Source organism: Pimephales promelas, chromosome 4, assembly GCF_988280905.1.
Source record: "Pimephales promelas chromosome 4, fPimPro1.hap1.1, whole genome shotgun sequence".
NCBI lineage: Eukaryota > Metazoa > Chordata > Actinopteri > Cypriniformes > Leuciscidae > Pimephales > Pimephales promelas.
In genome coordinates, this window is record NC_142772.1 from 7,763,382 (window position 1) to 7,777,460 (window position 14,079).

Genomic DNA, 14,079 nt, shown 5'->3' on the forward strand with positions numbered 1-14,079 from the left:
GGACTTTAACATGAACTAACTCTACAGCATTATTAATCTTAGTCTCAACATTTACTAATACATTTATTTATTTATTTATTTATTTATTTATTTATTTATTTATAATTATATACACACAATTGAGACTCTATTGTATAGTTACCATATCAATTTAAAAGGAACAAATTCCTGGTTTGTGTTGATAAAAAAAAAAGCCTATGTGAACCCTAAAACAATGAAGGTTAGGAAAAACTGCACCATTAAAATCCCAGTGAATTATGACCGTCTCAGTTCCACATCTGCTTGGTTACTAAACATCGCCATCTAGTGAATTTGCATGTTGTAGTCAGTCTGTTCTTTTGATCACTTACAATACTGAAGCCAAAAGAGTTTACAAAAGATAATGGCTAAAATATCAACTTTCAACATGAATATTCTGGTTTGATATTATACACAAAACAGTTCTACGGGGAATAGTTATGATGTGAGTGTAATGAAGTTCCTTTATTTTTGCCTAGTGGCATATTGAAAGAGGAAATACTGCATAGTAATTTAGCTTCCCTTGGAACAGGCTATTTTCAATGATGGTCTCTATGGAGCTCACAGCTTCTGTGTCTGTATTCCAGATTTGGGCAGAGTCTCCGATGTGGAATAATTTTTCCCTTCCGACATGAAACCTGGGTTGTCGTAGGGGTGTGCTCGCCCCCTCAGGCTGTGAATGTCATAACGGGGGATACGGATTGAGTTCATGGCTCTCATGGGAGTTGTCCCTTGGCCTTGGCTTTGGGAGATGTCTTTCCTGCCACAGCTGGATGGACAAGATTCAGACGTTAGGAAAATAAATTGCACTGGGATTAGACATTACATTCAATTATATATTGAGTATGGAAACTTGTTTCTGCCACAGAAAATAAAAAAAGGTAATTGCTTTTTTTCTCCCAATTGCGAGTTTACATCTTGCAATTCTGAATTGCGGGATATAAAGTTGCAATTGTGTGTTGTAAAGTCAGATTTGTAAGATATAAACACACAATTGCATGTTATAAGGTCGGAATTGCGAGATATAAAGTCGTATTTATGGGTTTATGTCATTGGAAAGTGTGATTCAAGTGTCTATATTTTGGGACCACTGTATTTTTGAGGTGGACATGATTTAAATGATAATACGTACCAGGCTACGCATAGCATGATGAAGAAAAGGAGTAAAAGCAAAGCCGCAGCCACACATAGGATGGTAGTAATGACAACCATGGCACCAGATCTCGCACTTAGACCTTCATTAATGGTTTGAGGGTTTTTATCTGTATGAACAGATTATTAAGATATTAATTACTACAATAGCAGAGTGGTTATTCAAATGATTTGATATTATGAATTCTTACTTGTCATAAGAGGAATGCTATCAGACCAATCTGATGACCTAACAACAGTATTCTGGTTCACATCGATAAGAAGATACTTGAAACTGAAAAACAAAAAAGTGAAAAACAGTTGCGATACTTTGAAACGGCAGTCTTCTTACAAACTACAGTATTTTAAATAAGGAAATCATTGCAGAAGAATACCAGCATTTTAGAAGTATTATACTTTTGTAGAATATTACAAATACTGCATTATGTTAGGGATTTTTCAATGACTCTTTTCTTCAGGTTACATTGTTACACCAGTAGGTGGCGACACATGACTGTCTTTATGAGTGAATCGTTGAATTATTCACTCAATGTTTAGTTCCATCTCCGCACTTATTAATTCAAGAACGAATTAAACTATTGTATTTTGATTAGAAAATGGCAAAAGTTGACTTCCTTTAAAACTATTTTCGGCTTAAGGAAACAAACAGGCAATGTTGTGTCTTAATCAAATTTACTTTTTTTAAGCTGTTGTATAATAGAAATCTTAGACTTGCAATCGTTCTGTAGATCTGAATATCGTCACAGCAGTGCAGATATTCAGCAATGGCACTCGTTCATGGGATATTGATCAAATAAATCCATCATCAATTTATGATTAAAGGTTTTAACAACATCAGAAAAATTAGTCACATTTACCATTCCTCAGAGAAATTTCATGCGTGAAATCAAGTAATTACAATAGGCATATGTTCGGCATTTCCAGAGAGCGTACAGATTTTGCTTGTGTCCAAGTTGATCAAATTCCCCATGTTGACCAACAGAAAGCTGCCTGGTTTGAAAGTGATTTCTCTCATGATTTGATACAATACTGACACTACTGAATCTAGCCTAAATTTCGCTAATGTGGTCACATTTCTACACATCTACCAATGTTAAAATAATTTTCATGGGCGAAATCCATAGGGATTCACGGCAATGGGAATTTCATGCGAGGGTGAAAAATCTCCCCATGCAGATTTCGCATCAGGTTCAGTTTGTCATGCAGATTCTTCACGTTGACCAACAGAAAGCTTCTTTATTTGAAAGTGACTTTTGTGTGAGCTATGATTTATTCATCGTTACACTATTGACAATATACACTCACCTAAAGGATTATTAGGAACACCATACTAATACTGTGTTTGACCCCCTTTCGCCTACAGAACTGCCTTAATTCTACGTGGCATTGATTCAACAAGGTGCTGAAAGCATTCTTTAGAAATGTCGGCCCATATTCTATTCTATGTTGGCCCTTATGGGATAGCATCTTGCAGTTGATGGAGATTTGTGGGATGCACGTCCAGGGCACGATGATCCTGTTCCACCACATCCCAAAAATACTCTATTGGTTTGAGATGTGGTGACTGTGGGGGCTATTTTAGTACAGTGAACTCATTGTCATGTTCAAGAAACCAATTTGAAATGATTCAAGCTTTGTGACATGGTGCATTATCCTGCTGGAAGTAGCCATCAGAGGATGGGTAAATGGTGGCCATAAAGGGATGGACATGGTCAGAAACAATGCTCAGGTAGGCCGTGGCATTTAAACAATGCCCAACTGGCACTAAGGGGCCTAAAGTGTGCCAAGAATACATCCCCCCACACCATTACACCACCACCACCAGCCTGCACAGTGGCGACAAGGCATGATGGATCCATGATCTCATTCTGTTTACGCCAAATTCTGCCTCTACCATCTGAATGTCTCAACAGAAATTGAGACTCATCAGACCAGGCAACATTTTTCACAGTCTTCAACTGTCCAATTTTGGTGAGCTCTTGCAAATTGTAGCCTCTTTTTCCTTTTTGTAGTGGCGATGAGTGGTACCCAGTGGGGTATTCTGCTGTTGTAGCCCATTTGCCTCAAGGTTGTGTGTGTTGTCTTCAAAAATGCTTTGCTGCATACCTCGGTTGTAACGAGTGGTTATTTCAGTCAAAGTTGCTCTTCTATCAGCTTGAATCAGTCGGCCCATTCTCCTCTGACCTCTAGCATCAACAAGGCATTTTCGCCCACAGGACTGCCGCATACTGGATGTTTTTTTCCTTTTCACACCATTCTTTGTAAACCCTAGAAATGGTTGTGCGTGAAAACCCCAGTAACTGAGCAGATCAAAATTGCTTAAAGGGTTAGTTCACCCAAAAATGAAAATTAAGTCATTAATTACTCACCCCCATGCTGTTCCAACCCCGTAAGACCTTCGTTCGTCTTCGGAACACAAATGAAGATATTTTTGATTAAATTTGAGAGCTGTATAACTACCACATTGGCTCCTAAGGGACTGCCTCTTGACGGCCCAAAAAGTCAATGAAGAAAATGTTTAAATATCCCAAGTGACTACCGTGGCTCAACTATATGTTTATCAAGCGACGCGAATACTTTTTGTGCGAAAAAACAAACAAAAATAACGAGTTTATTCGACTATTTTTTTCTTCCTTGTAGGCCAGAACGAGACTTCCTTATAGATTTCCACGACGCATGCGCGAGAATTGCGATCTGAAGTAGTGTAAGCTGGTGTACGCAGATCGCAAATCTCGCGCATGCGTCGTGGAAATCTATAAGGAAGTCTCGTTCTGGCCTACAAGGAAGAAAAAAATCGTCGAATAAACTCGTTATTTTTGTTTGTTTTTTCGCACAAAAAGTATTCGCGTCGCTTGATAAACATATAGGCCTAGTTGAGCCACGGTAGTCACTTGGGATATTTAAACATTTTCTTCATTGACTTTCTGGGCCGTCAAGAGGCAGTCCCTTATGCCTAGTTCACACTACATGATTTTAAAATGTCGGGCTGAACTGTGCAGTTCACACTACATGACTTGCTCTCAGTGAAATCATGAGTGTTCAAGTTGTTTAGCTGTTCACACCACACAACACAACGTGATTGATCCACAACAGGAGGTAACTCACTACACGAGTTAACAACGCACTACATAGAGATACAACCACGATCGGATGATAAGAGCATATCATTTGTGACTCAATGAGAGCTGTTTCAGTACTATAGTACGGTCTAAATCCTGAAAATAATCAACCAAATAACGAGTTGACAACAACACGATTCTATCTGGTCTAGAAACCATGTTTTGTAACGAAAAACCACGCAATAAAACGAACCAGAAATGACGCGAAACTGCAGAGAAGAACATAACACGCGAATATGGACGTCAGACAGAAACTAGTGCTGCACACTGTTTGCTCGACGATATGCTCTGAGAAAAAAAAAATGCAAAAAAGAAAAAGTAAGATTTACCTGGTGTCCTCAACCCATGCGTTGCTATGATTGGCTGTACTCATGACATCACTGAGATTGAGTCGCGCGACTGCGCGAGATATCTAGCATGCTAGATATTTTTCTGAGCTCGGTGACCTGTCTGCGAGGTGTCTGCGAGCTGTCTTTGATGCGTTGTTGGCTCTTTCACACTAACTGATTGGCGAGCGTTAATCGTCCGCTAATCGCCCGCGATTTGCACGCGATAACACCCTGACTTGTCGGCGACTCAACGATTTGCAAATCGGGCTTAAATCGGGCTTAAAATCACGTAGTGTGAACTAGGCTTTAGGAGCCAATGTGGTAGTTATACAGCTCTCAAATTTAATCAAAAATATCTTCATTTGTGTTCCGAAGACGAACGAAGGTCTTACGGGGTTGGTACAGCATGGGGTGAGTAATTAATGACTTAATTTTCATTTTTGGGTGAACTAACCCTTTAAATCTCCTTTCTTTCCCATTCTGACATTCAGTTTGGAGTTCAGGAGATTGTTTTGACACCCCTAAATGCAACTGCAATGTAATTGGTTGATTAGATAATTGCATTAATATGAAATTGAACAAGTGTTCCTAATAGACAGAGCCTTTTTCCCTAAATTTTTCTTATGTCACTGTGTTTTGTCTATGCTACTCACAGTAAAAGCAGTTTTTTTACAGTCGAGCTAAATGTAGTTAAGTAATGACGACGTGACATTGATAGGAGAGTTTTGTTGGCTTTTGTAATCTTAAATCCTGGAAAATAATGGAGTCAACATGAATTGTCTTTAGAATTTCCAATGGGTTTTAAGAAATGTAAAATGAAGTCTGATGTTCACATTGCATTAAAAGGTCCTACCTAACTTTGGATCCATCAGGTAATATTCCATTACAGTTGGGTGTTGTACATTTCCCCTCTTTTCCGACTCGGAAGTACAAATCATTGGAGGAACCATCACAGGGGAAGATTTCCAGACGTCCAACTCTAGTCACAAAGAAGTTCTTCGATGATTGGTCAAACGCTGTTGGGTAGGGTGACACGCTGAGGATGTCGGACGGTGAGTTTTGAAGTTGAGCATCAAAGGTGCTGATCGCTAAAGGTGAAAGAGGTTTGATAATTTAAACAGATCGAAGCATTTGCATTCGATATTCAGAGACCTGCAACATTTTAGAACAATGACCCCCGGTTTCACAGACAAGGCTTAAAGGAGTTCACTTTAAAAAAAAACTTTTGCTGATAATTTACTCACCCCCATGTCATCCAAGATGTCCATGTCTTTCTTTCTTCAGTCGAACAGAAATTAAGGTTTTTGATGAAAACATTTCAGGATTTTTCTCCATTTAATGCACTTTACTGGGAACCAAACGGTTCAAGGTCCAAAAGAGAGTTTCAGTGCAGCTTCAAAGGGCTTTAAACGACACCAGACGATGAACGAGAACGAAATGACTCAGAAAAAAGATTTGTTTATTTTGATGAACGAGTGAAGATGACGAACAGGAGAGTCACGATCGTGCATCACAGAACAGAGCATGTGTGCTTATAAAACTTAAACATTTGTATTTATTTTTGAAATGGCCGATCGTTTCGCTAGTTAAGACACTTATTCATCGTCTGGTGTCGTTTAAAGCCCTTTGAAGCTGCACTGAAACTCTCATTTGGATCTTGAACCATTTGAGCCCCAGTAATGTGCATTACTGTATATGGAGAAAAATCCTGGAATGTTTTCATCAAAAATCTTAATTTCTTTTCGACTGAAGAAAAAATTACATGGACATCTTGGATGACATCTTGGGGTGAGTAAATTATCAGCAAAAGTTTTTTTTAAAAGTGAACTAATATAAGTCTAGTCCCAGACTAAAATGCAAGTTTGAGCTGTATTAACTGACAGAAACTTTCTCTGACAAATCTTAAAATATGGCATTGCCATTGTTTTGTCTCAAGATTCACACCAGTAATGTTTTTTTTTTTTTATTTGCATATTTATAAAATTAACTTAAATGTCATAATTTAACTCCTGGCTTAATCTAAGGCTAAGCCATGTCTGCGAAATGAAACCAAGATTAAAATCAAGTTTAAAAAATCAAGATCAAGAAAATCAAGAAAACCAAGTTTAAAATCACGCACATCTGGGCTCAACATTATGGACAGCCAGTGCTATGTTCATATGAATAAATATAGTAGTACTGGGCAACGATTAATTGCGATTAATCGCATCCAAAATAAAAGTTTGTGTTTACATTATATATGTGTGCGTATAATTATTTTGTACATATAAATACACACACATGCAAGTACATATTTAAAAAAAAATGTGTTATTTGTATTTAAAATATGTCTGTTAATCACGTAAATATTTGTATTTATATATGATATGAATTATGTTTAAACTGTTAAATCGTTAAATTTTCAACAGTGAAAATGAGAAATGCCACTTGAGCAGCAAATTCAGTGTAAAAACGATCCTTCAGAAATCATTCTAATAAACTGATTTGGTGCTTATGTAGCATTTCTTATCAATGTTGAAAATTGAAGTTGTGAAACAACAATTGGAACGTGTTTTTCTTTTCTTTCGTTACATTATATGTCTTCTTTACTGTCACTTTTGATCAAATTAATGCATGCTAAAACAACAATTCCAATATATATATTATATTACGTGTGTGTTTGTGTGTGTGTGTGTGTGTGTGTGTGTTAACATTCTACATGTCTACAAGTTGGCAGAGGAAGAGAAAATCTGTGTTATTTCCTGCACACAAAATTTACGGAAGCCCTGAATCACAACCTAAAAAAAAATCTGGCATTTCGAGATTCAAGTTGAAAAATTTCAAGATTAAATTCGAAACATTTCGAGAGACGAGAGTACGAGAATACAGTCTTCCGTAGAAGCTGCGCATGTGTGCTTGCCATTGTCTCACATTGCCGCACACACAGGCATTCATAATGGCCAGTAGCGAGTTTCACACTGTGTGTGTGTGTGTGTGTGTTTTGTTTCATCAAAGGAAATTCAACAGTCAGGTACCAATCTACTAGCAGTAGGCTACTATTATAGAACGTTATAAAATATACTGCGCCGGAATAGACTTTAGCCTATAGAAAAACCAACACGGAAAACGCTTTTCAGACTGGATGGAGAAATCCAGCTTTATGAATGAATGAATGAATGAGGCATTTATATAGCGCTTTCATATGTCTACTAAGCCTACACTCAAAGTACTTTACAATCATATCAGAGAATCTCTCCTCAACCATTAGTGGTTATTAAATCTTAGGAAATCACAGGATCCGGACAAATGATTGGATACAGAATGATGCACTTAAAATGTATTCAGAACGTATTTACAGTGAAGAGACAGAACGGTTACTGTTGTGTTCTCGACCCAAATAGTGTTGACTACAAGCACGAAAACATCTCAGAAACACTGCCACTAGCACATGTGGAGAATTTTGTTGAAAGCCCAGATAAAAGTAAAAAGCTACTATTTTGTGTTAGTTCATGGCAGTTCGACACAAGTGCATTTCTTTACACAAACACACACACTCTGAGCCAGTGGATGCACACTGTTATGAATGCACACACTTCTATGGAAGACTGTAGCCTATTATCGTAACTATCGTATTTTGACTATATTCTCGAAACGTTTCAACTTTATTCTCGAAACGTTTCGACATTAATCTCGAAACGTTTCGACATTAATCTCGAAACGTTTCAACTTTAATCTCGAAACTTTAATCTTTAGTCGAAGATTAGTCGAAAACTTTAGTCGAAACGTTTCGAGATTAAAGGTTCATTAAACGTTTCGACTTTAATCTCGAAACGTTTCGACTTTAATCTCGAAACGTTTCGACGTTAATCTCGAAACGTTTCGGCGTTAATCTCGAAACGTTTCGACGTTAATCTCGAAACGTTTCGACGTTAATCTCGAAACATTTCGTCTTTAATCTCGAAATATTTCGAAATTAATCTCGAAACATTTTGACGTTAATCTCGAAACATTTCGTCTTTAATCTTGAAATGCTAGATTTTTTTTTTGGTTTTTTTTTATGTTGCGGTTAGGGCTTCCGTACTAAATAAAAAAAATCAATTAAATGATTGAACCCTGACCTTAATTTGTAAAGATATTTTACCTGAAGTCAGAGCAGCTACCAGCCATATCTCACAGCCAACGCATGGCCCTTCAAAAACACAAAACGGCTCCTTCAGTATTACCGTATTGCTGGTGATTTTGCCTTGTAAATCAGGTGAGAGCTGGGGCTTGAATAACGACTGACCTGTAGACAGAAAAAGAATCATTTAAAGCGCAATTTTAAATAACCACATTTATTCTATCCCAGAATAATAGCAGGTTCAGCCCTAATTCACATGCACTTGTCATAGGACAATGAATTGCGTTACACCTAACAACCCCAAATATTCACAGTGACAGGTGTATTGATTGAAAAACTGGGCAAGGAACAGAACATACAGGCTCAGTCTTGCCTTTCTTGTGTGTTTGCCTTCTCCTGAGACTCTATCTAGAATTTCTATGACTTGTATGAACATGACACGTGAGAAGCAGGTGTGTCCAGCTCCTGGAAGGCCACTGCCCTGCAGAGTTTAGCTACAGCTTGAAACAAGTTTCTAGTATGCCCAAGGCATTGATTAGCTGGTTCGGGTGTGTTTAATTGGGGTTGTATCTGAACTCTGCAGGACAGTGGCCCTCCAGGAGCAGAATTGCACACCAATGCGAAAGGCTTCAATATCACTCTACAAAGGTTCAGTGGGTACCTATACAGAATCTTAGGGGTTTTTTTTTATTTTAAAGAACCTTTTATGCCAAAAAAAGGTTCCATATATGATCCATTAAATCATTGCATAGTAGTTTCACGTTAAATGTTTTTCCCCATTTTTTTAAGTGGTAAAGTATGCTTACGAGCTGTTTAATTCATACCATTTTACCATAAATAATAAATAAATGAGTGAAAATCCATAAAATCCATAAAATAATCCCATGATGGAAACCCCTAAAAGATTATATGAATTATACTATATTATATTATATTATGAACTAAAAGAGTCTTTAATATCTGAATTAGGTAATTTGAAAAAGTGTTCATATGACTTGCTATACAGTAATTAATGATACTTAAACAGATAGATCACCCAAAAATGAAAATTCTGTCATCATTTAATCACCCTCCAAAACTTGTTCCGAAACTGTATGAATTTCTTTCTTGTGCTACAATGTTACAATATAAAACAAAGTATATTTGTTGTGTGATCTGCATACACTCTATGTTGCACAATGGGGGAGGAAAGGGATTATAACGAGTATGCTGGGCAGGGGTGTGAGCTTCTGGGCAGGACTGGCCATCCTTCACCAGGGGATGTTACACAAGATGCTAAATAACTGAATATCTTAAAACACACTGTAAAAAATTTCTAACCTCCCAACTCAACATTTTCTAGTGACAGGTCAAGTCTAAATTTTTCAATTGGCCCAAGTGAAATTCTGCAAATTGATCAAATTAAATTAGCAGATTCTCACTTGGGCCAATTAAAAAATTTAGATGTGACACTAGAACATTTTGAGTTGGGAGGTTAGAAATGTTTTATAGTGCACTCAACACCCCCAAAGAATATATATTTCAAATGTATGGTCTTTTTTCCTTCTCTGTCTTTACCTTTTTTTCTTGTCTATTCTTAATAGTTATTTTTCTGTTTATGGTCTTTTTCCTTATTTTTCTTTACCTTTTTTTTTCTCTATTCTTATATTTATCAATCTGGGGTTTTTTTGGGGGGGGGGGGGGGGGTCAATATGTATATTTTGTAAAAAAAATTCTATATATTTCTGCGATTTTTTTTTTTTTTTACTTTAAAAGATATTCTGAAGAATGTCAGTATAACCAAACAATTGATGAAACCCATTGGCTTTGATGGTATTTTTTTTTTTTTTTCATACTGTGGATGTCAATGGGGCCCATCAACTGTTTGACTACAACATACTGTATCTTCATTTGTGTTCATCAGAATAAAATTCATACAGGTTTGGAACAACTTCAGGGGGAGTAAATGATGACAGAATTGTTCATTTTGGTGAAATAACCCTATTTTTAATAGTTGTTTAATTTAAAAAAAAGTATACCTTGCAGAATCTGCAAAATGTTAATAGATTTAACAAAATAAGAGGCATCATAAAATGTTAAAAACTACTCTGAATAAACTAACAGATCCAACTAACAGATGTTAACATAGCACAAGATCACCAGCTGTTGTGGCCTGGATGTACACCAGTGGGCACTCTAACCCCAACCCTCTAGTTCATCGTTATTCTGTCCCGGACCACACTTCCCACAATCCTCTGCCTGGGCTCGTCTCTCTTGATTGTTCTCATTATCTTGTCAGTCCCTGCCTATATAAGCCTGGTTCATTCATTGTGAAGTATTGTATGTGTCTGTACTGCATTTCTTGTTGCTTGTGTCTTGATCTTTGTTTTGATGCTGGATATTTCCGGTTTTGATCTGTGGTGTGTGCCTTGGACTCGGCCTAAGTTTGGACTGTTTACCCTGTGCTTTTGACTATGATTGTGGATTATCCTTTCAATTAACTTGTGTTTGGATCCTCAACCTTGCGTCTCTGTGGAGTTTCATGACAATAGCTGATTTTTTAAAAAAAAAAATGAAATACACTTGATTCTTAATACTGTTGGTCACTTACTTTGTTAAAACCAATTAACATTTTGCAGAATCTGCAAATATTAAACAAATATTAAGTATATTCAGCCAATTTGTATGTCCCTATTTATCATATTATAAATTTTGTATGTATTGCTTATTAGGAATATTGGCAATACAGTCCTTTTCCCCATGTACATACTATGTACTTATTATAGCAATTGGGCAATAACTGGGTAAAACAAGGTCTGTATGAAAATGTAAAATGTAATTATTCATATTTTATATAAAATATACTTTTTTTTTTCCAAAACCTGGTGGACTCTAACACTGCAAGAAAATCAAAGACAAAACTCTTTAGTTGTGTTTCGAATTTTAGGATGATATCTCAAAAAAACAAGCTTTCGGTAAGATTTTGTTACTGCCCATATAAGGGCGCCTCCATTTCCATGTATTTTAGGTGACCTGAACCATTATTTCCACAATTTTCACACAATTTATGATGTAGACATCCTATTCAGACGTAGTGAGGGAAGTTTGGCATATTTTGATATGAATTCAACCTCAATAATAACATAACAAGAACACGCATGTGCGCTATAGCTCGTTGCCACATCACAAATGGTGAATCCTTATTTTTTTTTTCTTTATATTTAAAACATTTTTAGATCCTTTATTTTCTTAAAAAAAAAAAAAAAAAAAGCAATGGATGTTATCTTTTGAACTATTGGCATTAAAACAAACTGAGGTTTCTACCATTCTTTAGTGTTAATCACTATTTCAAAATAAAGGTCTTTCACCAAATATGAAAAATACAGATTGTAAGCTTTCAAATTATATATAGTTTGTCAATACTAATTTAGGTTTAGTATTGGATATTACTGTTTTAAATATGGAATTGCTAACTTTTGCTAACTAAATTCATTCCTTATGTGGGTCAAATTCACCCGTAAGTAAAAGGATTTATTGCTATTTTTATGACAACAACAAAAACTTGAAATGGGTGTACATTCCCATTTCAAGTGTGAAAGCCTCAGATGAACTTCAGTTGAGTTTAAAATATATTAATCTCAGGTCATAATGGCCAGAGGAGAGGAGTATGGGTTAAACAGCATGATTAGAGAATAAATTAAGTGTATTTGTGATATAATGCTAAAACCAGATGTGGGGTTTTAGATTATAGTCCAATTCTCACTATTAACTAATAGTTATGACTTTTGCTTCAATAAAATCCCAATTACTGATAATTAATAGTTAGTAACCTTATGTTACCTTGCTAGTTTAGGTATGTGGTAGGATTAATACGGTCATGCATTAATATGTACTAATAAACAGCCAATATTCTTATGCATGCTAATAAGTCAAACATTGATAATTAAAATGCACTTACCTTCTCCGGTCCACATCCAGATAGACAGCAATGACATCAAGCGGATCATTGCATTTATGTTCATCTTGTAACAAGGATGCAGATAGTTTCTAACAATTAAAATCCAGAGTAGAATCACATCAACTGGTGTCTGGAAGGCAATAATCAGCCTGGCAGATACGAATCAACTCGTATAAAAAGAATATGAAGGGAGTGGAGTTTCTCATGAGGGTGTGTGAATCCAGGTAGAAACTGGGAGGTACTTTGGGCACAAAAAAAAAGTGCTTTGAAATTCCAAAGTCTTATTATTGTTCATTTGTAAGCTTTGAAAAATGCTTGAATCATTATAATGCTTTCTGCTTACATATTTTTGATTTGACAGTGCCACAATTACAGTCTCAAGGTACCCACAATTGTGTAGTTACATCATGTAACCAACAAATCTGGTGCTTGAATGAATGGAAAATAAAGCCGTCGGACGAATGGCTGTTAGAATGAGTAATGTTAAAGTTAACAAACCCCATTTCCACAAAACAATCAAATGACGTGCGTCGACATATCCAAAAACAGGGGCGTGGAGTTTACTCATACAATATATTAATAATAAGACAAGCAGTTCTTAATTCCTTATGTCTTGAGGGAATAACTTAGGCATGAAAAAAAAAAAGTATTTACACAATCATATTGGTTTTCGTTGACAAACTAAGCATATTCTGCAACCCCAGAAACTGTAATAATATACAAAATTGTGTTTGAGGTAAAACCAGCTCAACCAGACCAGATTAGTCATGAAGCATATTAACTTGCTTATAGTCAAAAGTAATTTACATTTTCTCTAAAGTTCTCTTTCTGTTAAACGCCCCACACGTGAATGTGTAAAACTCAGAATATATATTTGCAAAGACTAGACTTGTGAGTTGAAATCACGACACAGTAATAATACAATATCCATAATTTCATAGTGGTGAATTAGATTATGAACTATGGCTATTAACAGAATTGAGAGAATAATGTAGCGCTGCTCTTTTCATAAATGAACCTTGTTGTCATGTATACAACATTCCTTAAATACATGACAACAAGGTTCATACGAACTAATGAACTGCTAGTCCTTTAATTTGTCATAAATATTTTGTTAATGCTGAGATTATTGCGCATTTAGATGAAACATTAGAAATTAGAGAACATGCGTGGCATTTTAAATGGGCATGTGCGTACATTTTATAAAAAATAAAGTAAACCATTATATATATTATTACAATGTGTCTCCATAAATGAGGTCAGAGGAAAAAAAAAAAAAAAAGTCTTACTCATTGCCACATTGTTGTTTGATCAAAAATACCGGTAGTTAAAACAGTAATATTGTAAGATATTACATTTTAAAATAACTGTCTATTTTAAAATGTAATTGATTCCAGTAATTGCAAAGCTGAATTACTAGCAGCC

The 14,079-nt window shown here is 35.9% G+C and overlaps 1 protein-coding gene across 1 annotated transcript; it reads right to left on the reverse strand.

Annotated features, from left to right (window-relative positions):
- Positions 1-102: 102 nt before the first annotated feature.
- upk3b (uroplakin 3b) lies at positions 103-14,019 on the reverse strand. The gene is made up of 6 exons (XM_039661865.2): positions 12,655-14,019; positions 8,739-8,882; positions 5,472-5,706; positions 1,362-1,444; positions 1,151-1,280; positions 103-787 (listed from the first exon to the last, which is right to left on the reverse strand). The coding sequence occupies exons 1-6, from the start codon at positions 12,716-12,718 to the stop codon at positions 580-582; spliced, it is 864 nt and encodes a 287-aa protein (XP_039517799.2). The 5' UTR covers positions 12,719-14,019; the 3' UTR covers positions 103-579.
- Positions 14,020-14,079: the final 60 nt, after the last annotated feature.

What these genes read in the sequence shown, in the direction of transcription:
- upk3b (XM_039661865.2), bottom strand. Translation starts at nt 12,718, where the DNA reads ATGAACATAAATGCAATGATCCGCTTGATGTCATTGCTGTCTATCTGG. An exon ending in CTGGATGTGGACCGGAGAAG is followed by an intron (nt 8,883 to 12,654) that starts GTAAGTGCATTT and finishes TTCTGTCTACAG; the next exon opens with GTCAGTCGTTATTCAAGCCC. An exon ending in GGTAGCTGCTCTGACTTCAG is followed by an intron (nt 5,707 to 8,738) that starts GTAAAATATCTT and finishes TTTCACCTTTAG; the next exon opens with CGATCAGCACCTTTGATGCT.